Below are 27510 nucleotides of genomic sequence, written 5' to 3'. Positions count from 1 at the left end.
TTAATGTTTATTTTGTTGATGGTGCTGGACGGTACAGAAATGAGTGTCAATCAAGCGAAGTGCCATATCAAATCGACCTAGAACCAGTCACTTGCTACTCGAAAACGTCGATGTGTGATTTTGTGTCAAAGTTGATGTCCAGCTTGACACAAACACAGTATCTTTGGCATGGTTCGATCCTCTTGTTACCGTAATGTGTGGTTTTGACTCCGAGACCATCAATGATACCACCCAGAATATGCAGAGGGCGTCGTGGGAAATGATAATTACATCTTAAAAAAATTTGGAATACGCCCACATACAGAGCCAGACGTATCCAAGCGAACAACCCTGATATGGTCCTTTTTGATAAATCCAATGAAACCATTGTATGACCGATTTATCTGTTTCTTTTGCAACTAATGAGATTCAGGATAAACAAGGCAAAGACAGTATGAGGACCGTACTAACGAAATGTCAAGCTAGCTTCCCAAGTTGTTATACTCGCCATTCATGACAAAAAAAATACCGTTTCCTGACGCTTAAAATAGTGTTTGTATTAATTAAAATGCACACATTTCCAAATATTCGAAATATTCCAGTGTCCATACCGTCCACTATCCTTGAAGGATAATGATGACTTTCAGAAAGCCTTTTGAGCCCAAATGACTATTATTTCGTTTCGTTGTTTAATTCCACTTTTGTTATATTTGATTTCGTTTCCTTTACCATTTTCCAATTTCCATATGTACCAAAATGGCAGCCTCCAGCCAGGAGTGTTGACCATGTGCTTATCCAACAGAAATACAGTCTTTTGTGTCTAACACAGCCTTGGCGTCCTATATCCATCACGAACCGCCCAGCCCTCGCCCGTGCATCCAAGCACCGTGTTTTCATGTTCCCGCGAGGCGGATACAATAACCAGGTGACGCCAAATTCCAAATATAAACAGTGCGCTGTACGTACGCATTACCCATCCCGCCAGTGAATGGTAAACCCCAGATTCAATCATGAGACAGTATATATCTCGTGCCAAATATCCTGTTACCAAGTCACGTTCGCCATATGCAACTGTTACATTAACTGATTCTAGAACTGTACTCCTGCAACTGTCATTCAACGTTGAACCTGTGTTGTAAGTTCTAAGCCCGGCAGCCAATCTTTGTCACGTCATCATCAACATATCGACAAGCCACAGATTCAAATACTTTAATTTTGAGGTAAATTATCTGAAGACATGGCGTTACAACCAGATACTAATACTGTTAGATCTTCCAGATCACATAGTCTTAGTTACAGTGAAAGGTCACTTGGTTCAAGAAGTAAGTCCTCAAAAATTTCTGTGATATCTGGACTAAGTGAATCTCAGTCTGCAGTGGTAAGACAGCAAAGAACAGGAGCTCAGCTTGACGAACTCGTGCTTAGGATGCAGGAGGATTTCAGAGTTGATGAGCAATTGCAGGCATTAGATGACCAGGCCTATGCTGCACGCTTAGCCGCTGAGGATGAGGTGAATGCCGCTAAGAGACGGACAGAAGAAATAGAGCGTGACGCTATTCGCCGCAGAGAGGTACTAAATACTCAACTGTCAAGACAGAGACAACTGAGACAAGCTCAACAGAACTTTGCTGAAGCAACCCTAATTGCTACCATGGTAAATGAAGACCCCAACAGCAATGCAGAAAATGTACAACCTCCAGAGGAACTAACAGAACAACCAAGTTTTGATGGTAACATTCAAATACAGTCAGTAACTCGACAGGTCCCACCTACTGCTGACCCTAATGCCATTCAGTCTGGCAATGTAAGTAATACTAATAATACAGAGCAGCTTACAATTCCTGACACCTCCCAAATTTTACCCTCTGGTGACAGTCAAACCCTTGGGAACCAGATACAGCGGGGACCAGATCCATCTGACAGAGTACATCCTGGTGTACTTCATCAAGTGATTAACCCTAATCCTGGTAACCTGACAACTTGTATGCCAGTATACAGACAGAATGACTATTTTCAAGGTCAGATGTTAAACAGTGCCCAACAAATCACAACAAACGACATGTCAAGTACTTTCCCAACAGCCACTGGTGTACTTACACAGCAACCTTCCCTGGTGGGTTATGGTACTGGTATTGGTTCATATCCAAGGAGCAACCCCCAGGTAAGTTTTCCACCAGCAATGGTAGTGCCTCAGCCATTGTTCTTGGATTCTCAAGCATTTCCGTTACCGAATATGCCATATCAACAGTCACAGCCACAACAGCATCAAGCGCTCCAACCAGATATTCCTACATTGCCTCCAACCGAACAACCAACACAACTGCCAGCGATTACTGGGATGATACCTCAGGTTGGCACACCTAACCTCACCGAACTGTTGATTTCCTCATCTTATGGCATACCAAGACCAACATTACCCAATTTCACCAGTGGAAGAGAAAAAGACTTTGCCTTGCTTAAGATGGCACTGGATAACCTGGTGAATATTCATCCACACCTTACGGAACAGTACAAATACCAAGTTTTACTTGACAAACTTGGAGGCAGTGCGAAGCGCCTAGCTGAGGCATTTATGCATGATCCCAAACCTTTCACAGCAGCCTTGCAAGCACTGAAGGACAAGTATGGTCAGCCGAGACAACTTGTACAAAGTGAGATTGGTATACTCATGAATATGCCAGCACTAAGATATGGTGACTTTGATGGGTTTGACAGTTTTGCCCTATCAGTCCATTCCCTTGTCGGTATGCTCAAGTCACTTGAGGGAGAGACTGGTTATGAACTGAGATGTGGGTCACATGTTGACCGCCTGATCGGCAAGCTACCCCCAGGTTATCGAGATAGTTTTGTAGAACATTGTATCAACCGTGATATCCTCAAGGCTGACAGTGACCAGACCTACACATTGTGTCATTTGTCAGACTGGCTGCAGACAAAATCACGTGCAAAGCGTATAGCTAACCAGGCCACAGCACTATACAAAATGGAGAGTACTAAACCTGACAGGAGGTATCTGTCACGGACAAGTCAGAAGGGGTCTGCACCTACGGCTTTATTCTATGCAAGGGAATCCAAACCATTTGAACAGAAACCTGGATCTTCTGCTAGGAGTCACGTGACCAAGCCTTTCTGTCCATACTGTAACAGCAATGAACACTTCCTGAATATATGTCCAGGATTGAAGAAACTAACAGTGAACCAGGTACATGACTGGTTACATGACGGCAAGCGATGTTGGAAATGTGGGCGCACACATCAGCCAGACATGTGCACCCTCAAGAAACCATGTCACATATGTAAGGAAGTGCACTTGACTGTCTTGCATGAGGCTATACAGCATACAGCCTCCAAAGTGTATTCTGTGAAAGTCAGTACAGACAAAGTGTACACTGATCAACCCTCATATCCTCCTAATGTCATGCTAAAGGTTGTCAAAGTGTTGCTATATGGTGAAAGTGGTATGATGGAGACTCATGCAATCTTGGAAGACGGTTCCATGAGAACTATGGTGTTACAATCAACCGTTCATGACCTAAAACTTCAGACAAAGCCGGACAGTATATTGCTTACCACAATCAACAAGGAGCCATTCAGGTGTAATGGACACTCAGTTGACCTGCAAATATCTCCTATCAGCAAACCAAACATCAGGTACAAGATTAAGGGTGCCTTCACTGCAGATAACTTGTGTATGTCCGAGTACACATATCCAGTTGAATCCCTGCAAAGGCTTTGGCCGCATTTGCAAAAGTTACCAATACCTAACATTGATGGAGCTCGGCCAACTATTCTCATTGGAGCGGACAATGCCCATCTCATTCTTCCCAATGAACCAGTTCAGTTTGGACCCATCAATGCGCCTATTGCAGTGTCTACCAAACTTGGTTGGTCCCTCCAGGGTTTATCTAGTGAATCTGGACCAAAGAACACCAAGTGTATGCTTATACACAGCACCAATAATTCAGATCTTGTGGAGAGCATTGAGCGATTGTGGCAAATCGACACGTTGCCTTTCACCGAGAAACATGTGACACGCTCCAAGCAGGATAAACAGGCAATTGAGACTCTAGAATCTGAAACTATCAGGATGGATGTCGATGGTGTTAGTCACTATGCCACCCCACTGTTACGCACACAGGATGGAATCTGCTTCAAAACAGATCAACAAATGGTTATGCCTACACTCAGGCGCACTGAAAGGCGACTAAGAGATCGTCCGGACCTTTCAAGAATCCACAATGACCAAATCAAGAAGCTAGTTGAGGCAGGATATGTAAAGAAACTCACCAAGGAGGAAGTGGAGAAATCAGAAGAATCCTGGTATTTTCCTCACCACATTGTTGAACACAATGGGAAGTTTCGCCCGGTATTTAACTGCTCCTTCGAGCACAACGGACAAATCTTGAACAAGCACCTTCTGCCTGGGCCAACAGTCGGATCATCACTGCTTGGTGTCTTTCTTCGGTTCCGGCAACATGCAGTTGCTATATCAGGAGACATAAAAGCCATGTTCCATCAAGTAAGACTGCTTTCTCATGACAAACCTCTTCTGCGTTTCATTTGGCGAAACATGGAACATGATCGCCCTCCAGATGTGTACGAATGGCAAGTCCTACCATTCGGCACCACCTGCTCGCCATGTTGTGCCAGTTATGCTTTATGGAAACATGTCTCGGATCATAAAGCTGGCAATGAAGAAGTACTCAAATCTGTAGAGGAATCATTCTATGTTGACAATTGCTTGCATAGCCTACCTACAGCAACAGAAGCCAAGGAACTTGTACGGAAAATGAGAGACTTGCTTGCACAAGGTGGTTTCAACATTAGGCAGTGGACCAGCAATATTCCATCCGTTGTGGCAGACCTTCCGTCCGATGCTAGATCGGAAAATACAGAACTTTGGCTTACCCTCGGCCAGGGTGACTCACTGGAGCCAGCCCTAGGCTTGCGTTGGAAATGTGAATCTGATGAGCTCACCTACAAACACAGAACCATAGAGTATGAAGAGCTTACCATGAGAGTGATCTACAGGGTTCTTGCTAGTCAGTATGATCCCATCGGCTACTTGGCACCATTCCTTGCACGAGCCAAAATCATAGTACAGGACTTGTGGAAGTCAAAGAGAAACTGGAATGACCCTATAGAAAAGGGGGACATCTGTGAAAGATGGCTGACCTGGGAAAAGGAGCTAGAAGAAATCCCAATGGTTACTCTACCAAGGTGTTACACACCCCATAGTGTGGACTCTGGAAGTGCAGACCGACAACTACACATCTTTTGTGATGCTTCTGAAAGAGTGTATGGTTCAGTAGCATACTTGCGCACAACAGACGAAGGAGCAAACATCTATGTCAGTTTCCTTATGGCACGATCGAAGGTTTCCCCAAAGAAACAGCTGTCTATGCCACGCCTAGAACTATGTGCAGCCCTCACTGGTGCTCAGCTAGCTGATGTGTTGTGCAAGGAATTAACTTTACCAATCCAGAAAGTGATATTTTGGAGTGACTCTACTACTGTACTTGGTTGGCTGAAGTCAGAATCATGCAGATACAAGGTATTCGTTGGAACACGAGTATCTGAAATCCAGAATCTCACAGATGTACAGAACTGGCGGTATGTTGACACACAGAGAAATCCTGCCGATGACATTACTCGAGGCAAACTGCTCAGAGAACTCTGCAAGGAATCGCGGTGGAAGGATGGGCCAGATTTCATGCACCAGACACCTGATCATTGGCCAGTTACCCCAGGGACAATAGACTCTGACAACACAGAGATAAAGAAATCTGTGATGTGTGGCACAATTGTTGTGAATACACCTCAGCTGCCAGATGCAGGACAGTACACTTCCTGGGACGTGTTTGTGGCTGATGTTAAAGAGTCCTTTGATGGGGCGACCTTCCCGGAAAATGCTCAACCCCTGACCGCTGAACGGTTTGAACAAATAGAGAACCATCTCTATCAACTAGTGCAAATAGAATCATTCCCCCAGGAATTCACATCACTAAAATCAGGTAAACGATTGCCTCCAGACAGCAGGCTCCTACAGCTTGACCCTATCTATGATGCAGAATCAGATCTGATCAGAGTAGGAGGACGCTTACAGAGAGCTGAATCTCTAAATACAGGCATCAAACATCCAATTCTTCTTGACCCACAACATTTTATAACAAAGTTGCTCATCCGGGATCAAGATGAGAAGCTCTTACACTATGGTCAGGAGCGTATACTCGCAGAGATAAGACGCAGATTTTGGATATTGAGGGGACGAGAAGCGATTCGACGCCATCAGCGTCAGTGTTCCACCTGTCAGAAATGGCGCTCAAACCCGAGGACACAGAAAATGTCTGACTTGCCACCACCACGTCTGCGACTTTTCAAACCACCATTCTTCTCAACGGGAGTTGATTGCTTCGGACCAATGCATGTGAAGGTTGGACGTCGCTCAGAGAAACGATGGGGTTTGATTTTTAAATGTATGACCACCCGTGCGGTGCATTTAGACATACTCAGGAGCATGGACTCGGATGCATTCCTCATGGCATTTCGCCGATTCGCTTCACTGAGAGGCAAACCTTACGAACTCATCTCAGACCAAGGTTCCAATTTCCGAGGTGCTAAAACAGAGTTGCAGGAGGCACTTGCAAGTATGGAACCAGACCTTGCTGAACAACTGGCTCGCCATAAGGTCAGATTTGTGTTCAATCCTCCTCATGCACCACACTTCGGAGGTGTTTGGGAAAGAGAGATTAAATCTGTGAAATATGACCTCCGAGTGGCACTAGGAGATCAGACAGTGACAGAACCTGTGTTACGTACCATTCTAGCGGAGGTGGCAGGGATTGTGAATTCTAAGCCATTAGCCTACGTTTCATCAGATGTCAGAGATGTGGACCCAGTTACACCAAACATCCTGCTGATTGGCCGCCATGATGCTTCTCTTCCACAAGTCGTCTATCCGGCTGATGAACTTTTAAGCAGACGCAGATGGCGCCACAGTCAAGTTCTGGCCGACCACTTTTGGGTACACTTTGTCAAATATTATCTTCCTGATATGCAGCTGCGCACAAAATGGCAGAAAGAAAGACAAAACTTGAAGATGAATGACGTTGTCATGATAGTTGATCCACAGCTCTTAAGAGCTCAGTGGCCTGTTGGTAGAGTCACGAAAACCTACCCTGGAACAGATGGATGTGTTCGCACTGCCACTGTCAGTGTGAAAGACAAGGAGTACACCAGACCAATCACAAGACTCATCCCACTACCGGAATGTGCGGATGACGAAAATTGACTCTAGTTCCAGTGTGGAAAGACTTTCTTCAGATATTGACAAATTTAGTGCCTAAATTTGGGGGCGGCCGTGTCAGAAAGCCTTTTGAGCCCAAATGACTATTATTTCGTTTCGTTGTTTAATTCCACTTTTGTTATATTTGATTTCGTTTCCTTTACCATTTTCCAATTTCCATATGTACCAAAATGGCAGCCTCCAGTCAGGAGTGTTGACCATGTGCTTATCCAACAGAAATACAGTCTTTTGTGTCTAAAACAGCCTTGGCGTCCTATATCCATCACGAACCGCCCAGCCCTCGCCCGTGCATCCAAGCACCGTGTTTTCAATGACGTAGACGACAAAAACGACAACGCCAACAACGATGTGCTGGATTGACCTTCAGAAAGCATCGTCCACTGGAAGGTGTATCTTGCCACATATGTTAGCGGGTAGAGACACAAAACCAAATAAAGACATGACACATGTGTATGCATACAATTTGGAATAATATGGACAGTTTACAATCCTAGACACATTCCACATTAAGCCATGTTAGATCATGTTTTCACTGCTGTTTTATGTATGAGAACACAAGAAAGTACGTTTTTGTCAGTCATTCAAATCTCGGGTTCAGCAAAAGTTTTCGTATCTATTTTTAGTAAAAATCGTTAGGAGTTTTGCGATCAGGGTGTCAGTTGTCAATTTTAGGTGTTTTAAATGCACTTTAATGAATCCTTGGAGTCTGTAACCTTGAGAAACGTTGTAATGTTATTAATACAAAAATCAGAAAAAGGTAAAGCATATATTTTGTGACCGGAACTAGCATGTTCAAGGTAAAGCTTACGTTTTGTGTACGATCAAAAGCATGACAGTGATGACATTTCTTCAAAACATGACAAAATCCCTATCATCCACAACATGAGAGATATTTACCACGAATGTGTGTACCGAATTCTCGAACCTATTCTCCGATCACGACCGCCTCACCATAAAAATACATATAGATTTGGACCTGTGAAGATCAGGGTTAGAACAGATCTTCAGCAACCAATGCTTGTATTAAAAGGTGACTACGGTTGTCGTTAGAGGCGACTAACGGGGTCGGGTTGGTTGTCAGGCTCGCTGACTTGGTTGATTGGATGCATGTCATCTTATCCCAATTGTGTGGATAGATGCTCGTGATGTCAATCACTGGACTGACATGGCTAGAATTGATTATTTGCATGACCTCCGTCATATAGCTGGCATATTGCTGAGTGTGGCGTTAAACAAAAACAAAACAAAATAAAACATATAAATTTAACCGCTTATTTCAAATTCGAGATAAAAACACATAGCGCCATCTCGAACTCCCAATCTGACTTTACAATAGAACTGTGTACCATGATATCGAAGTTTGAATTTGCCACCGTGACAGCTTTAAGAAATCTTAATTAGAATTTTACTTAACTGTAAACAATTCTCCTCGATACAGGTTGAGGAATCCTTAATGAAGTCAAAGAAAGTGATCATGTGCAACATTGTCAAACTCAGTTTCATCCACAGAAACCACGGACCTTTTTCGCAAAACTAAAATTCAACTCAATCCTTCACTTGTCTTTCTGTCACAATGTTTATTGATTATTACCTGCGAAATACATTTCAATTAGCCACAGCTTACATCTGTTGTATTCTGAATTGATCGTCTATGCAATCGTATTTCTATGGATCTATAATACACAGTCTGTTACTCAGATTTATTTCGCTTATTGACTTTCTACATAGGTGAACAGGGACATTTATTTTACGTTATTCAGGAAAATATAATTACATGATAGGGGTTTGTGAACACACAAATAATTATTTATTCAAACACCTCTACCTTTAAAAAAACATATATATTAACACACACAAATGGTTTTTACAAACAATAGTTGATTTTATGCTTCCAAACAAACCACACGCGAGCTCTTGTTGAATTTTAAAATATAGCCAAGGTAATTGTATCAACAATCATATTTAATCACAAATATCGTTCTGTTCTATATAAATGTAACAAGTGAACTAACCATTTCAGTGGATCTCAACATGGACAAAACTGTTGGAGATGTTCAATGAGTGAATGTTTATTTAATGAAGTAAAAACGTAGATTCTTTCTTAAGGTAAATACATGTAGCTGTACATCTTATAGATGTTCAAAGAGAAAATAATAATGTTATAATATCTACCTATATACCACTTTATAGTGTCTCAGATCGCGGTATGTAAAGAAAACTTGGTGCTCAAAGTGAAGCCCTTTTCCCTCTACATTGATGATACATCTATGTGTTTAAAGTTGATTTTGACAGCCCGGGCCAAGTCGGACCCACCACAAGCCAAACACGTTTGATAGAGACTATGTTGAGAATGCAGAGGCGAAAGGGCTTCACTTTGAGCACCTTGTTTTCTTTAAATACGATGTACTGTGACATTATAAAGTGGTTTATAGGTAGATACAATGCTAAGCTACAGATATAAACACATTTGATGATACATCTGTGTCTTTAAAGTTGATTTTGACAGCCCGGGCCAAGTCGGACCGAGCACAAGCCAAACACTTCTAATAGAGACTATGTTGAGAATGTAGAGGGAAAAGGGCTTCACTTTGAGCACCTTGTTTTCTTTACAAACCGCGATCTGAGACACTATAAAGAGATGTTTAGGTAGAAATAATACTAATCTATAGGTGTGAATCCATTTCATGTTACATCCGTGAGGTTTAAGTTGATTTTGACAGCCCGGGCCAAGTCGGACCGAACACTTGTGAGACTGTTGGGAGTATGGGGAGGTCTACTTTGACCAACGTGTCTGCTTTATACACGATGAACAGTGACATTATTAAGTGGTATTTACATAGATATAGTACTATCCTTTAAATATAAACGTTATGCCGACAGATGGAAATTTGTATTGCGATAGCTAGAAGTATTTGATACGTTTCAAATCTTTTTTCGTTTAACGATTGCTCTTTTACATGTTACCTAGATCAGCGACGCTTACACACAGCTCCACTTTCTGGATTTCAAGCGAAATTACTCCGAAATACCTAATTATGTTTCACGTTTTTGGTTGGTGATTGTTCTGTTATGTCATGTGTGTATGTTGCATCAATAATATGTAGGTATGATCGCCGATAATGAAGTAATTAGCCAATAACACTTTGGCCCGTCTTGGCCCGACTTTTAGGCAATGCCCACTGCGAGAGCAACAAGAGACTTCCTCCAACAGAATGGCATCAGAACCATGCAGTGGCCTGCCCTCAGTCCCGATTTAAATCCCATTAATGAGCACATGTGGAACGAGATTCAAAGACACCTGAATGACGTCCGACCAAGGCCGACAACTGCAGCTGAACCGCGTCAGGCGTTCCTCAGAGTGTGGGCTCAAGTGCTTATGGCCTTCATCAACCGCCTCATCCATTCCATGTATCGACGTTGCACGGCCGTCATCAATGCACATGGCGGACACACGAGATACTGACTTGTGATGACATTTTCTTAGAGACTAGTGTTTTGTTTCACTTTAAGAACATTTGACACTTTAATTTCAACCTTGATGATCAGTTTTGCCAAGTTTCATCTTTTTAATATGTCTCAAAGTATGTTGACAGTGTTTGGACAAATAAGGTTTCTTATTAAAAATCCATGGTGACGTTTCTTTTGCGGTTCAGTATATAGTCTTTTCAACGTACATTAATAGTTTACAATCATGTGTTTCAGAGAATTTGTCAGTTGTGTTGAGCTTACAGACAGTAATATTGTAATTTATGGTGACATAAATGTCTCATGTAAAGCATATAGTAAGATGGTGAAGAATAATATTCAAATCACATTAAAATACTATGATACATCTGTAATCCTAAAGCCGATGTTCCACATGCCCAGAATAGCCAGGAGGAAAATTGATTAAATTCGAGAAGTTTTCCATTACATACATGCAGACATCATCTGAATATGACTATATATATAAATGTTATGATACCTTTCTACATGAACAATTCAAAAATGGAGACAAAGGCTAAAGACCATCAGGAACAATTCATCGAGGAGGGTCCCCTGAAAACACTAAACATTGAGTAATAAACATGGGAAAACACGGAAACTTGTAGAAATTGTTCCATTTTATAAATACTTGGCTGTGTCTTTTACAAGTAGATTAACTTGGTCAAATAATGCACATAACATTGCTTTGCAGGCAAAGAAAACCTTTAGAGGCATATTAAAAAGTCTTAGAGTTTTGGACAATATTACATTTAACGTTTACTTTAAATGTATCATACAAAAAGCATCCCGATTTTATTGTAAGGATCGGAAATTTAGGGCCTAAAACATTTGGATTTTAATGAAAAGAGACATTTATATGCATGTTAAAAGTTCTTGGTGGTAAAATCTAGTACAGAAAACGCAAGAATATATGCTGAATGCGGAATGAATATCTATAGTTATTAAAACATTATGAAATACTGGGTCAAGGTATTAAATATGCAATCTTCAAAATACCCTAGAAAATGTTATAATATGATGCCATGGTAAAAAACAATTGGGCATCAAAAGTTAAAAACATGATATCCGAATGTGGTCACATGGTTATATTTTCTTTCAGCCATTTGTCACAGGCCTTAAAAGATATGAACATCCCCAAATGGCATGGTTCCTAGTCCAGTTCTACAAAAGCAAATTACGACACTACATTTAAGACTACTATAATGCTAGAACCTTATATATTAAGTGTAAAGTTTAGAACAGCTCTTTCTCGATCTTGATGTAGCTGACATGAGCTCTCGAAACAGGCAGATATCGGTATTTCAAGAGAACATAGACTTAGGATTTGTAAAACTGATTGTATTAACTATTCTACCACAACCCAAATGGAAAGAAATTTTGAAAATCAATGACATGTGATTTTTCAGAAACTATGAGAAATTTATCTGTGATCATTTATCATGCTGTGAAACTAAGAAATGAATGAATTTGTAACAACGCCCCAGGCAATGTACTATAGTCCTTTGGCCTCATCAGTACCATGAATAAAGATTGATTGGGTAACAAAAATACACCCAGTTGAGTAGGAGACGTGCAAATAAATGTGTGTCTATCGATACGTTGGAACCCATTGACAAAACACTCAAGCAAATATAATTCTCACAATTTGTTATATCAAAAACTACTGTTCATTTTTCAAATATCACAAATTTGATTGTTTATATGATAAAATACATTATTTGATATTATAAATTCTTTGAATGATATCTTAAATATTTCATGACATCATAAAATCAAATTTGTGAAAAAATTCATTCTTTGGAATCAATAAATGAATTACTGATATCATAAAATAAGGAATGAATAGCTAAATCGGCGCCTTATATATTGTCCCTTTTGGGTTGTATAAAGTAACGCGATTGCATCACGGTTTTCGTGTTCATTGCTAGGTTCTGCACCAATATTTCTTTCATCTTATGAACAAATGTTTAAAAAATGTCAACTTATAATTAACTATTAACTGTAACCAAGGACCAAGGAAGTAAAATAATACTAACCCAACCTGCGTTTTGTATCTCTCTGTCGTTACCATAGTTACCACCTGTCTATTTCTAAGGGTATATACTTATACTGAAACATCGTAAGGAATACTAAAGGCAAAGTGCCTGAAGGCTCTCGACTTGCTAAAAGTCGTTTCAAATTTATAGTGGGGCGGAGATCAGAAAAGCCTCCTTCACTTTAACAGAACGGTAATGCGCTCTAAACTAGACTATGGTTCCATTGTCTATGGTAGAGCCTGCAAAAGCAATTTTGCAAAATTAGACACAACAGACCACGAAGGCCTAAGGCTCTGTCTTTGAGCGTTTAGGACATCTCATGTGGACAGTTTGTATGTGGAAGCTTATGAACCTTCACTCGAACAATGCTGCATTAAATTATCACTGCAATACATCACTAAATTGCATTCCAGTCGGTCAACCCCGGCGAGCAATTGTGTTTTCAACCCTCTGTATGAAAACCAGTTTCGAAATGTGTCTAACCTGATACCACCACATGGAATCAGACCTCACTCTCACCCACCCTAAAGAGTCTGAAGCAAATTCTTTGGTTTATCAACAAGCATATAACGAATTACGAACAAAAAATAATTCTCACAGATCCATTTTTACAGACTTGTCCAAGGATGGTAGAGAAGTGCCACCATCACTTGATCCAGAGCTCTGTCCTCACGAATCTCTGATAATAGTTCGATCTTTACTGCTGAGGTCAAATCTATCTAAACAGCTTCGACCAATATTAAACAACAAAACAAATCTTAAGAAATCCTCATCGTTTCAGATTCATTGTCTTGCCTTTAGGCACTTAAAATTATCTCCTCAATTCATTCCATAATCCTTAACATTTTAGAACATTTAAATGATCTCTACTGGCCAATGTGAGATCGTCTTTTGCTAGTTCTAAGTCATGTAGACATAGCAGGTAACTCAAAAGCCAATGCTGTAGCTGAAGCAGCTCTTGACAAACTGTTATCTCCACTCATCCTGCACAGCGATTTCAAACCGTCTGTCAAAAGTTATATGCAGATCGTATGCAAAAATAGGTTGGACACCCAGGTAGGAGTGAATAAACTTCATGAATTCAAACCAACAATCGGTCATGCCTACTTGGGTTGTCAATCAAGACATAATGAGGTCGTTTTAAGACGATGTATTGGCCACAGTCGGTTTACCCACGAATATCTGCTTTAAACAGATGAGGACAAACCCCCTAAGTGTATACCTTGTGATGAATGGTTAACCGTTAAGTCCATATTGATTGACTGTGTTGACTTTAAAATCATTGCCTATTTGCTAGTCTATGAAATGAACAAAGTGATATATTTTTAATTCAATGCCTTTGTCATTCAGAATGAATGAAGGGGCGGTCCCTCCCCACACTTCCCTACCAATGGGTGTCAGTTTCCCAAAACCATCAATATTTTTTTGCATGAATATTTATTTATTGTATGGATTACATACAGTTTTCACATCATTTTGCGTGCATGGAGGATGGAATCAAGAATGTTTTGCTAACCGTTTCTAATAACTAGTGGAGGATATTGGAAATGGTAGAACATGGAGAAAGCATCAAATTAGTGATAGATGTGACAGCTTCGAGATAAAAACACATAGCGCCATCTCGAACTCCCAATCTGACTTTACAATAGAACTGTGTACCATGATATCGAAGTTTGAATTTGCCACCGTGACAGCTTTAAGAGATCTTAATTAGAATTTTACTTAACTGTAAACAATTCTCCTCGATACAGGTTGAGGAATCCTTAATGAAGTCAAAGAAAGTGATCATGTGCAACATTGTCAAACTCAGTTTCATCCACAGAAACCACGGACCTTTTTCGCAAAACTAAAATTCAACTCAATCCTTCACTTGTTTTTCTGTCACAATGTTTATTGATTATTACCTGCGAAATACATTTCAATTAGCCACAGCTTACATCTGTTGTATTCTGAATTGATCGTCTATGCAATCGTATTTCTATGGATCTATAATACACAGTCTGTTACTCAGATTTATTTCGCTTATTGACTTTCTACATAGGTGAACAGGGACATTTATTTTACGTTATTCAGGAAAATATAATTACATGATAGGGGTTTGTGAACACACAAATAATTATTTATTCAAACACCTCTACCTTTAAAAAAACATATATATTAACACACACAAATGGTTTTACAAACAATAGTTGATTTTATGCTTCCAAACAAACCACACGCGAGCTCTTGTTGAATTTTAAAATATAGCCAAGGTAATTGTATCAACAATCATATTTAATCACAAATATCGTTCTGTTCTATATAAATGTAACAAGTGAACTAACCATTTCAGTGGATCTCAACATGGACAAAACTGTTGGAGATGTTCAATGAGTGAATGTTTATTTAATGAAGTAAAAACGTAGATTCTTTCTTAAGGTAAATACATGTAGCTGTACATCTTATAGATGTTCAAAGAGAAAATAATAATGTTATAATATCTACCTATATACCACTTTATAGTGTCTCAGATCGCGGTATGTAAAGAAAACTTGGTGCTCAAAGTGAAGCCCTTTTCCCTCTACATTGATGATACATCTATGTGTTTAAAGTTGATTTTGACAGCCCGGGCCAAGTCGGACCCACCACAAGCCAAACACGTTTGATAGAGACTATGTTGAGAATGCAGAGGCGAAAGGGCTTCACTTTGAGCACCTTGTTTTCTTTAAATACGATGTACTGTGACATTATAAAGTGGTTTATAGGTAGATACAATACTAAGCTACAGATATTAACACATTTGATGATACATCGGTGTCTTTAAAGTTGATTTTGACAGCCCGGGCCAAGTCGGACCGAGCACAAGCCAAACACTTCTAATAGAGACTATGTTGAGAATGTAGAGGGAAAAGGGCTTCACTTTGAGCACCTTGTTTTCTTTACAAACCGCGATCTGAGACACTATAAAGAGATGTTTAGGTAGATATAATACTAATCTATAGGTGTGAATCCATTTCATGTTACATCCGTGAGGTTTAAGTTGATTTTGACAGCCCGGGCCAAGTCGGACCGAACACTTGTGAGACTGTTGGGAGTATGGGGAGGTCTACTTTAACCAACGTGTCTGCTTTATACACGATGAACAGTGACATTATTAAGTGGTATTTACATAGATATAGTACTATCCTTTAAATATAAACGTTATGCCGACAGATGGAAATTTGTATTGCGATAGCTAGAAGTATTTGATACGTTTCAAATCTTTTTTCGTTTAACGATTGCTCTTTTACATGTTACCTAGATCAGCGACGCTTACACACAGCTCCACTTTCTGGATTTCAAGCGAAATTACTCCGAAATACCTAATTATGTTTCACGTTTTGGTTGGTGATTGTTCTGTTATGTCATGTGTGTATGTTGCATCAATAATATGTAGGTATGATCGCCGATAATGAAGTAATTAGCCAATAACACTTTGGCCCGTCTTGGCCCGACTTTTAGGCAATGCCCACTGCGAGAGCAACAAGAGACTTCCTCCAACAGAATGGCATCAGAACCATGCAGTGGCCTGCCCTCAGTCCCGATTTAAATCCCATTAATGAGCACATGTGGAACGAGATTCAAAGACACCTGAATGACGTCCGACCAAGGCCGACAACTGCAGCTGAACCGCGTCAGGCGTTTCTCAGAGTGTGGGCTCAAGTGCTTATGGCCTTCATCAACCGCCTCATCCATTCCATGTATCGACGTTGCACGGCCGTCATCAATGCACATGGCGGACACACGAGATACTGACTTGTGATGACATTTTCTTAGAGACTAGTGTTTTGTTTCACTTTAAGAACATTTGACACTTTAATTTCAACCTTGATGATCAGTTTTGCCAAGTTTCATCTTTTTAATATGTCTCAAAGTATGTTGACAGTGTTTGGACAAATAAGGTTTCTTATTAAAAATCCATGGTGACGTTTCTTTTGCGGTTCAGTATATAGTCTTTTCAACGTACATTAATAGTTTACAATCATGTGTTTCAGAGAATTTGTCAGTTGTGTTGAGCTTACAGACAGTAATATTGTAATTTATGGTGACATAAATGTCTCATGTAAAGCATATAGTAAGATGGTGAAGAATAATATTCAAATCACATTAAAATACTATGATACATCTGTAATCCTAAAGCCGATGTTCCACATGCCCAGAATAGCCAGGAGGAAAATTGATTAAATTCGAGAAGTTTTCCATTACATACATGCAGACATCATCTGAATATGACTATATATATAAATGTTATGATACCTTTCTACATGAACAATTCAAAAATGGAGACAAAGGCTAAAGACCATCAGGAACAATTCATCGAGGAGGGTCCCCTGAAAACACTAAACATTGAGTAATAAACATGGGAAAACACGGAAACTTGTAGAAATTGTTCCATTTTATAAATACTTGGCTGTGTCTTTTACAAGTAGATTAACTTGGTCAAATAATGCACATAACATTGCTTTGCAGGCAAAGAAAACCTTTAGAGGCATATTAAAAAGTCTTAGAGTTTTGGACAATATTACATTTAACGTTTACTTTAAATGTATCATACAAAAAGCATCCCGATTTTATTGTAAGGATCGGAAATTTAGGGCCTAAAACATTTGGATTTTAATGAAAAGAGACATTTATATGCATGTTAAAAGTTCTTGGTGGTAAAATCTAGTACAGAAAACGCAAGAATATATGCTGAATGCGGAATGAATATCTATAGTTATTAAAACATTATGAAATACTGGGTCAAGGTATTAAATATGCAATCTTCAAAATACCCTAGAAAATGTTATAATATGATGCCATGGTAAAAAACAATTGGGCATCAAAAGTTAAAAACATGATATCCGAATGTGGTCACATGGTTATATTTTCTTTCAGCCATTTGTCACAGGCCTTAAAAGATATGAACATCCCCAAATGGCATGGTTCCTAGTCCAGTTCTACAAAAGCAAATTACGACACTACATTTAAGACTACTATAATGCTAGAACCTTATCTATTAAGTGTAAAGTTTAGAACAGCTCTTTCTCGATCTTGATGTAGCTGACATGAGCTCTCGAAACAGGCAGATATCGGTATTTCAAGAGAACATAGACTTAGGATTTGTAAAACTGATTGTATTAACTATTCTACCACAACCCAAATGGAAAGAAATTTTGAAAATCAATGACATGTGATTTTTCAGAAACTATGAGAAATTTATCTGTGATCATTTATCATGCTGTGAAACTAAGAAATGAATGAATTTGTAACAACGCCCCAGGCAATGTACTATAGTCCTTTGGCCTCATCAGTACCATGAATAAAGATTGATTGGGTAACAAAAATACACCCAGTTGAGTAGGAGACGTGCAAATAAATGTGTGTCTATCGATACGTTGGAACCCATTGACAAAACACTCAAGCAAATATAATTCTCACAATTTGTTATATCAAAAACTACTGTTCATTTTTCAAATATCACAAATTTGATTGTTTATATGATAAAATACATTATTTGATATTATAAATTCTTTGAATGATATCTTAAATATTTCATGACATCATAAAATCAAATTTGTGAAAAAAATCATTCTTTGGAATCAATAAATGAATTACTGATATCATAAAATAAGGAATGAATAGCTAAATCGGCGCCTTATATATTGTCCCTTTTGGGTTGTATAAAGTAACGCGATTGCATCACGGTTTTCGTGTTCATTGCTAGGTTCTGCACCAATATTTCTTTCATCTTATGAACAAATGTTTAAAAAATGTCAACTTATAATTAACTATTAACTGTAACCAAGGACCAAGGAAGTAAATTATAATACTAACCCAACCTGCGTTTTGTATCTCTCTGTCGTTACCATAGTTACCACCTGTCTATTTCTAAGGGTATATACTTATACTGAAACATCGTAAGGAATACTAAAGGCAAAGTGCCTGAAGGCTCTCGACTTGCTAAAAGTCGTTTCAAATTTCGAGTGGGGCGGAGATTAGAAAAGCCTCCTTCACTTTAACAGAACGGTAATGCGCTCTAAACTAGACTATGGTTCCATTGTCTATGGTAGAGCCTGCAAAAGCAATTTTGCAAAATTAGACACAACAGACCACGAAGGCCTAAGGCTCTGTCTCTGAGCGTTTAGGACATCTCATGTGGACAGTTTGTATGTGGAAGCTGATGAACCTTCACTCGAACAATGCTGCATTAAATTATCACTGCAATACATCACTAAATTGCATTCCAGTCGGTCAACCCCGGCGAGCAATTGTGTTTTCAACCCTCTGTATGAAAACCAGTTTCGAAATGTGTCTAACCTGATACCACCACATGGAATCAGACCTCACTCTCACCCACCCTAAAGAGTCTGAAGCAAATTCTTTGGTTTATCAACAAGCATATAACGAATTACGAACAAAAAATAATTCTCACAGATCCATTTTTACAGACTTGTCCAAGGATGGTAGAGAAGTGCCACCATCACTTGATCCAGAGCTCTGTCCTCACGAATCTCTGATAATAGTTCGATCTTTACTGCTGAGGTCAAATCTATCTAAACAGCTTCGACCAATATTAAACAACAAAACAAATCTTAAGAAATCCTCATCGTTTCAGATTCATTGTCTTGCCTTTAGGCACTTAAAATTATCTCCTCAATTCATTCCATAATCCTTAACATTTTAGAACATTTAAATGATCTCTACTGGCCAATGTGAGATCGTCTTTTGCTAGTTCTAAGTCATGTAGACATAGCAGGTAACTCAAAAGCCAATGCTGTAGCTGAAGCAGCTCTTGACAAACTGTTATCTCCACTCATCCTGCACAGCGATTTCAAACCGTCTGTCAAAAGTTATATGCAGATCGTATGCAAAAATAGGTTGGACACCCAGGTAGGAGTGAATAAACTTCATGAATTCAAACCAACAATCGGTCATGCCTACTTGGGTTGTCAATCAAGACATAATGAGGTCGTTTTAAGACGATGTATTGGCCACAGTCGGTTTACCCACGAATATCTGCTTTAAACAGATGAGGACAAACCCCTTAAGTGTATACCTTGTGATGAATGGTTAACCGTTAAGTCCATATTGATTGACTGTGTTGACTTTAAAATCATTGCCTATTTGCTAGTCTATGAAATGAACAAAGTGATATATTTTTAATTCAATGCCTTTGTCATTCAGAATGAATGAAGGGGCGGTCCCTCCCCACACTTCCCTACCAATGGGTGTCAGTTTCCCAAAACCATCAATATTTTTTTGCATGAATATTTATTTATTGTATGGATTACATACAGTTTTCACATCATTTTGCGTGCATGGAGGATGGAATCAAGAATGTTTTGCTAACCGTTTCTAATAACTAGTGGAGGATATTGGAAATGGTAGAACATGGAGAAAGCATCAAATTAGTGATAGATGTGGCAGCTCAACAGCTAAACAGGCTCATTACCTTCTTAACATTTTCGAAGAACTGACAACATTGGAAATGAATTAAATTGGAAAGTGAGAAAAGAAATTAGTAGTCGATGTTTTTTTCTCATGAAAACCTTTCTATTAAATAAACAACAGTTGTTATTTTGGTACTTATCAAGGGGATTCCTATTTCCCAGACCTTCTCTTACTTTGTTACAGTATATACTGTAAAAATGGAAACAAAACCAAATCGTGCAACACAGCATTATCCATGGACTTATTAATAAGCCTATTCTTGATATGAATGTGTTGAAGTTAAACAAAAAATTGTATGAATTATATATCATGTGTTCACTTGTTCTTTTGTAACATACACTAGATTGAGAAAAGCCTCCGCAGAAACTACATGTGAACGCAGCAGAAAGTTTGTAACGTTTCAAGTTTCATTCATTACTATATCTACTATAACTTGCTTCCGTGTGTGAATGCGAGTAATATTTGTCTTCTCAGTTCTCAGCTTTATAATGTTTTACACAGGTAGTATATTTACAATTGTTGTACGTATATATGAAGGCATACGCATAGGATGAAAATATTTGTTATTTGTCACTCAACAACTGAAATAAGTCAAACAACTTGGTAGTGTCTATGCAATATCATATTCTGGGACACTGCATATGCACTGGAGTGAGTGAGTGAGTGAGTATGGTTTTACACCGCTTTTAGCAATATTCGAGCAAAACTCAAGGCGGGGACACCAGAAATGGGCTTCACACAATGTACCCATGTCGGGAATCCAACCCGGGTCTTCGTCGTGACGAGCGAACGCTTTAACCACTAGGCTACCCGACCGCTCCGCATGTGCAGTGGAAAGCTATAGAGTACAATCAGTACTGATTAAAAGCTAATTCAATTTGTGTCACCATTACATTATGCATTTAATTGTTGCTTATTTACCTAATTTCTCTAATTCACCAAATGTCAGTGTCAAACCGCATGTTTTGGTGTAACCCAGCCAGTGTCCCCACTCCTCGTGTATCATAAGACACTTTAATGTTTCGCCCTCGAGGTCCAACGTTATAACATTTCAGTGCACAACCATCATCTATTTGTCAGATATTTCCTAGGTATATTATATTTCGGTTCCAGTACCTTATACTGTCTTATACATGTTTCTAATACATATTTCCACAAACAGTGCCGCTTAGCCTACATAAGGAACGCAGCAGTCAGTGGATCTTCTAGCTACCTAACTTACTGTCGGTAATATAAGCAAATAACAGGACTGTTAATAACAAAAATGTACGAAATACAACAAAATTGTCCCCATCTATATAAAAAACATTCGACACTAACGCTGCGGTAGGCTTGACACAGTTATTTGCGCACCGATTAGTTAACTCTTACCGACAGGGCGGGGTGGTGGTTCAAAGCGAAATGGAGGTCACTGTCGTGTGCCTAACAAATGCTAGGCGTCGTCTTTGATCTAGCCTCCAAGCATGCATGTAGTAGAAGTAAACGATGATCAGGATGGCCTGGAAATAAACAAAGTTCTTTCTTGTTGCACATCAAGGCACCAGTTCGCAATTCGCTGTGCAGAGTTATATCTAATTTTAAGTTATTTCGGAGTATCCCCTACTTTGTTTTAATGGTATATATCACATAATCATAATCACATGATATAATAATACTCTCTCTCACTCCTTTTGTGATCATGATCGTAACCGGATGTCGTGTGAAAACAGTGTGACTTTTGAAAGTGGTTTCAAACCTGACACCAGAGGATATATGATTCATACAACATTCATCCCCCACTCCACTGTCACTGCTATCATTTTGCAGGCATTGCCCATTCCCTTTTCAGCTCTAAATTTAAGGGCCTTGCATTGTGGGTTCTTTATATACTTTTTCTAACTTCATTTTTATACAGAACCATATACATAACCTTATTTCAGGGACTGTATGTTAGTCTAAGCGACGAGATAAGCAAACTGCTTAATTGTATATTCCCAACAGCTGCCATGACACATATGTGTCGACGGGTTTGTAAAGCACCAGCTTAGGACAATCTATTTCCTCAGTATCGAGTGATTGAGTTGGGCTTAACTGTGGGAACTTTGGTGCTGACAAACCTAGAAACATAATCGGGGCGAACCGGGATTCATAGGTGTTTGGTGTGACCAAGGGACGCAGCGAAATGTGGTGCCTTAGACGACTGGGCCACCCGTACCCTCTATTTCCTCATTAAATGCTCATGAAAATATGTCTTAATTCTTGCAATTCAAACACAACACAGATCAACAGAGGTAAACACGCGAGTGTGTTTTCGGAAGGTAATTAGGAATAAACATTGTATTAACGAGCCGACTGGCGAGGGCGACGCCATGTTTGTTTGTAAACACTGAAAGTAGTACCTACCTGACCTTTTATACTTGCATCTTTATCCGTACATGAGGACAAACCCCTTAAGTGTATACCTTGTGATGAATGGTTAACCGTTAAGTCCATATTGATTGACTGTGTTGACTTTAAAATCATTGCCTATTTGCTAGTCTATGAAATGAACAAAGTGATATATTTTTAATTCAATGCCTTTGTCATTCAGAATGAATGAAGGGGCGGTCCCTCCCCACACTTCCCTACCAATGGGTGTCAGTTTCCCAAAACCATCAATATTTTTTTGCATGAATATTTATTTATTGTATGGATTACATACAGTTTTCACATCATTTTGCGTGCATGGAGGATGGAATCAAGAATGTTTTGCTAACCGTTTCTAATAACTAGTGGAGGATATTGGAAATGGTAGAACATGGAGAAAGCATCAAATTAGTGATAGATGTGGCAGCTCAACAGCTAAACAGGCTCATTACCTTCTTAACATTTTCGAAGAACTGACAACATTGGAAATGAATTAAATTGGAAAGTGAGAAAAGAAATTAGTAGTCGATGTTTTTTTCTCATGAAAACCTTTCTATTAAATAAACAACAGTTGTTATTTTGGTACTTATCAAGGGGATTCCTATTTCCCAGACCTTCTCTTACTTTGTTACAGTATATACTGTAAAAATGGAAACAAAACCAAATCGTGCAACACAGCATTATCCATGGACTTATTAATAAGCCTATTCTTGATATGAATGTGTTGAAGTTAAACAAAAAATTGTATGAATTATATATCATGTGTTCACTTGTTCTTTTGTAACATACACTAGATTGAGAAAAGCCTCCGCAGAAACTACATGTGAACGCAGCAGAAAGTTTGTAACGTTTCAAGTTTCATTCATTACTATATCTACTATAACTTGCTTCCGTGTGTGAATGCGAGTAATATTTGTCTTCTCAGTTCTCAGCTTTATAATGTTTTACACAGGTAGTATATTTACAATTGTTGTACGTATATATGAAGGCATACGCATAGGATGAAAATATTTGTTATTTGTCACTCAACAACTGAAATAAGTCAAACAACTTGGTAGTGTCTATGCAATATCATATTCTGGGACACTGCATATGCACTGGAGTGAGTGAGTGAGTGAGTATGGTTTTACACCGCTTTTAGCAATATTCGAGCAAAACTCAAGGCGGGGACACCAGAAATGGGCTTCACACAATGTACCCATGTCGGGAATCCAACCCGGGTCTTCGTCGTGACGAGCGAACGCTTTAACCACTAGGCTACCCGACCGCTCCGCATGTGCAGTGGAAAGCTATAGAGTACAATCAGTACTGATTAAAAGCTAATTCAATTTGTGTCACCATTACATTATGCATTTAATTGTTGCTTATTTACCTAATTTCTCTAATTCACCAAATGTCAGTGTCAAACCGCATGTTTTGGTGTAACCCAGCCAGTGTCCCCACTCCTCGTGTATCATAAGACACTTTAATGTTTCGCCCTCGAGGTCCAACGTTATAACATTTCAGTGCACAACCATCATCTATTTGTCAGATATTTCCTAGGTATATTATATTTCGGTTCCAGTACCTTATACTGTCTTATACATGTTTCTAATACATATTTCCACAAACAGTGCCGCTTAGCCTACATAAGGAACGCAGCAGTCAGTGGATCTTCTAGCTACCTAACTTACTGTCGGTAATATAAGCAAATAACAGGACTGTTAATAACAAAAATGTACGAAATACAACAAAATTGTCCCCATCTATATAAAAAACATTCGACACTAACGCTGCGGTAGGCTTGACACAGTTATTTGCGCACCGATTAGTTAACTCTTACCGACAGGGCGGGGTGGTGGTTCAAAGCGAAATGGAGGTCACTGTCGTGTGCCTAACAAATGCTAGGCGTCGTCTTTGATCTAGCCTCCAAGCATGCATGTAGTAGAAGTAAACGATGATCAGGATGGCCTGGAAATAAACAAAGTTCTTTCTTGTTGCACATCAAGGCACCAGTTCGCAATTCGCTGTGCAGAGTTATATCTAATTTTAAGTTATTTCGGAGTATCCCCTACTTTGTTTTAATGGTATATATCACATAATCATAATCACATGATATAATAATACTCTCTCTCACTCCTTTTGTGATCATGATCGTAACCGGATGTCGTGTGAAAACAGTGTGACTTTTGAAAGTGGTTTCAAACCTGACACCAGAGGATATATGATTCATACAACATTCATCCCCCACTCCACTGTCACTGCTATCATTTTGCAGGCATTGCCCATTCCCTTTTCAGCTCTAAATTTAAGGGCCTTGCATTGTGGGTTCTTTATATACTTTTTCTAACTTCATTTTTATACAGAACCATATACATAACCTTATTTCAGGGACTGTATGTTAGTCTAAGCGACGAGATAAGCAAACTGCTTAATTGTATATTCCCAACAGCTGCCATGACACATATGTGTCGACGGGTTTGTAAAGCACCAGCTTAGGACAATCTATTTCCTCAGTATCGAGTGATTGAGTTGGGCTTAACTGTGGGAACTTTGGTGCTGACAAACCTAGAAACATAATCGGGGCGAACCGGGATTCATAGGTGTTTGGTGTGACCAAGGGACGCAGCGAAATGTGGTGCCTTAGACGACTGGGCCACCCGTACCCTCTATTTCCTCATTAAATGCTCATGAAAATATGTCTTAATTCTTGCAATTCAAACACAACACAGATCAACAGAGGTAAACACGCGAGTGTGTTTTCGGAAGGTAATTAGGAATAAACATTGTATTAACGAGCCGACTGGCGAGGGCGACGCCATGTTTGTTTGTAAACACTGAAAGTAGTACCTACCTGACCTTTTATACTTGCATCTTTATCCGTACATGACCCAAACGGATAACGTTTATTTCCGTTGGCTTTATCCTGTCTAGAAACTTACCCATAATATGAGAAATTATTTTAACTTTATTCATACCCGTGTTATTTCTTTTAATAAACCGGGCGGTCGGGTAGCCTAGTGGTTAAAGCGATCGCTCGTCACGCCGAAGACCCGGGTTCGATTCCCGATATTGGTACAATGTGTGAAGCCGAATTTCTGGTGTCCCCCGCCGTGATATTGCTGGAATATTGCTAAAAGCGGCGTAAAACCATGTTCACTCACTCACTTACTCTTTTAATAAACAGAACAAATGCTATTTATATCCAAATCCTTCACAATAAGGATACGTGACAGGGATAACATGTATACCAGAAACACGCAGTTAGTAGATCCCGCGTGGATTCCGAATCCGGAATACGACAGGGACGTGCCCGCCCTGTAGCATGAGCTGACAGAAAAACCACGTGAATGTAATCAGCAGTGTGCGAGCTACATCACGGGGAACTGCACAAATTTTAGGCTACCAAACACACTATCAGGGTACTTGGGCATGCACGGTCAGTCCTAAAACCGAGATTGATCGCCTCATTATGATTTCCACCGGTCTGTGGACAAGCGTTAGGTACTAGGGACCTTTTCGTTGACTGATTTGATAACGGTCAGACTTCCTTGAGACAGCTTACTCCTGATTGCATCTTCCCGAGGCCAAGGTATCCTCTAGCCCATGCCCAAGTTTAGTTTTCACCCTTGCCATTTGAAGCCTACGTTTCTGAGCAATGATATGAGAGGACCGGTCGCCTGTCGAATTTGCGCTAAAAATATTCGAATTTTTTTAGCAAAGACAATATTTTTGAAGTCGTTCAAAGTCTTCAATCAACTCGCCCAAGTGTTTTTTATATATATTGGAGAGCAAACTTCGTTATTTTCTGTTAACACAAACAACAGGAACGCTTATCACAGTGCCTGAGAAGAAGTGCTAGTTTAACACTATCCCTGCTGAACGTTTCCTGTCACTGCAATGTGCAGTGCCTCAATATTGTAGGAGCGAAATACGACAGTAATCTTTACCGAGCAGTCTTGTTTTGTTTGTCTGTCAGGGTTGAGATCTCAAATCGTTTCGTTATTCGCTCGACCAGGTCCCATGCTCTGCTAGTCATCTTTGTGAAGCCATTCCAAATAAGGATATCGATCTGATTGGATGTCGAGTTTCCATCACAAGGGACACAGCTTGAGCCAAGAAAATTAGGCTCGAAATGGCAAGGGTGGAGACTTGGATTTGATATGGGCTAGTGTACACTCTTGCCTCGAGAGGATGTGCTGATTGCGACAACCGCATGTCCCTAATCATATAAAATCTCTGGAAATAACCTCTGGCTGACCTAATGGTATGGAAAAAAGAAATGTCATCTAAGTTTTTATTGTTGTTATTGGCAAACTATCAAGGAATCAAAACAGTGATTGGGGTGAGATAAATTTAACCTTGATATGGGGAATTCTATTTGTGTACTATTCAAGTTGTAGATGAACTTATTTCGATGTGATAAGTATTACCAATGTTCACCAAAGAACCAAGGACGGTATATTTTTGTTGCTATATTGCATGAGCAGGTTACCTTTCCAACATTTTATTTGAAAGCTATTTACCCATTCCCATTAAATCAACTTTAATGTCATGGAGTGACATAGTCGCAAACGCATATCAAAACAAGTCGATCGTGTGCACGTGGTTATTGAATTGTAATATACAGGTGTGCTTGACTTTAGTATTAACATTCCAATCGATAGCATTTATATCTGCGATCTGTCAGCGTTAACGTTTACTGATTATGCAGTTAACTGTAATTCTGAAGCGTGGTTTTGTGAAAGAAATGCCATCCATTTCAAAGTACATGGCAACAAATATATAGTGTGGTATAATACATTTACATTCAAGGCAGTTGACATGAAAAATCTAATGGTGGGGGGCTTGTTTACAACATTTGAAGTAGACAGTTAACAGTCCTGA

General features: G+C 39.4%; 1 protein-coding gene across 1 annotated transcript; it reads left to right on the top strand.

Moving 5' to 3' along the window:
* Positions 1 to 1216: 1216 nt before the first annotated feature.
* On the top strand, positions 1217 to 7270 carry LOC125381131. The gene has a single exon (XM_048397361.1). The coding sequence runs from the start codon at positions 1217 to 1219 to the stop codon at positions 7268 to 7270; it is 6054 nt and encodes a 2017-aa protein (XP_048253318.1).
* Positions 7271 to 27510: the final 20240 nt, after the last annotated feature.

This window comes from Haliotis rufescens, unplaced genomic scaffold (genome assembly GCF_023055435.1).
Source record: "Haliotis rufescens isolate VD_foot unplaced genomic scaffold, xgHalRufe1.0.p SCAF_17, whole genome shotgun sequence".
In the NCBI taxonomy this organism is placed as follows: domain Eukaryota; kingdom Metazoa; phylum Mollusca; class Gastropoda; order Lepetellida; family Haliotidae; genus Haliotis; species Haliotis rufescens.
Note: the sequence above shows the minus strand (reverse complement) of the source record. Positions and strands in the feature narration are given on the sequence as shown.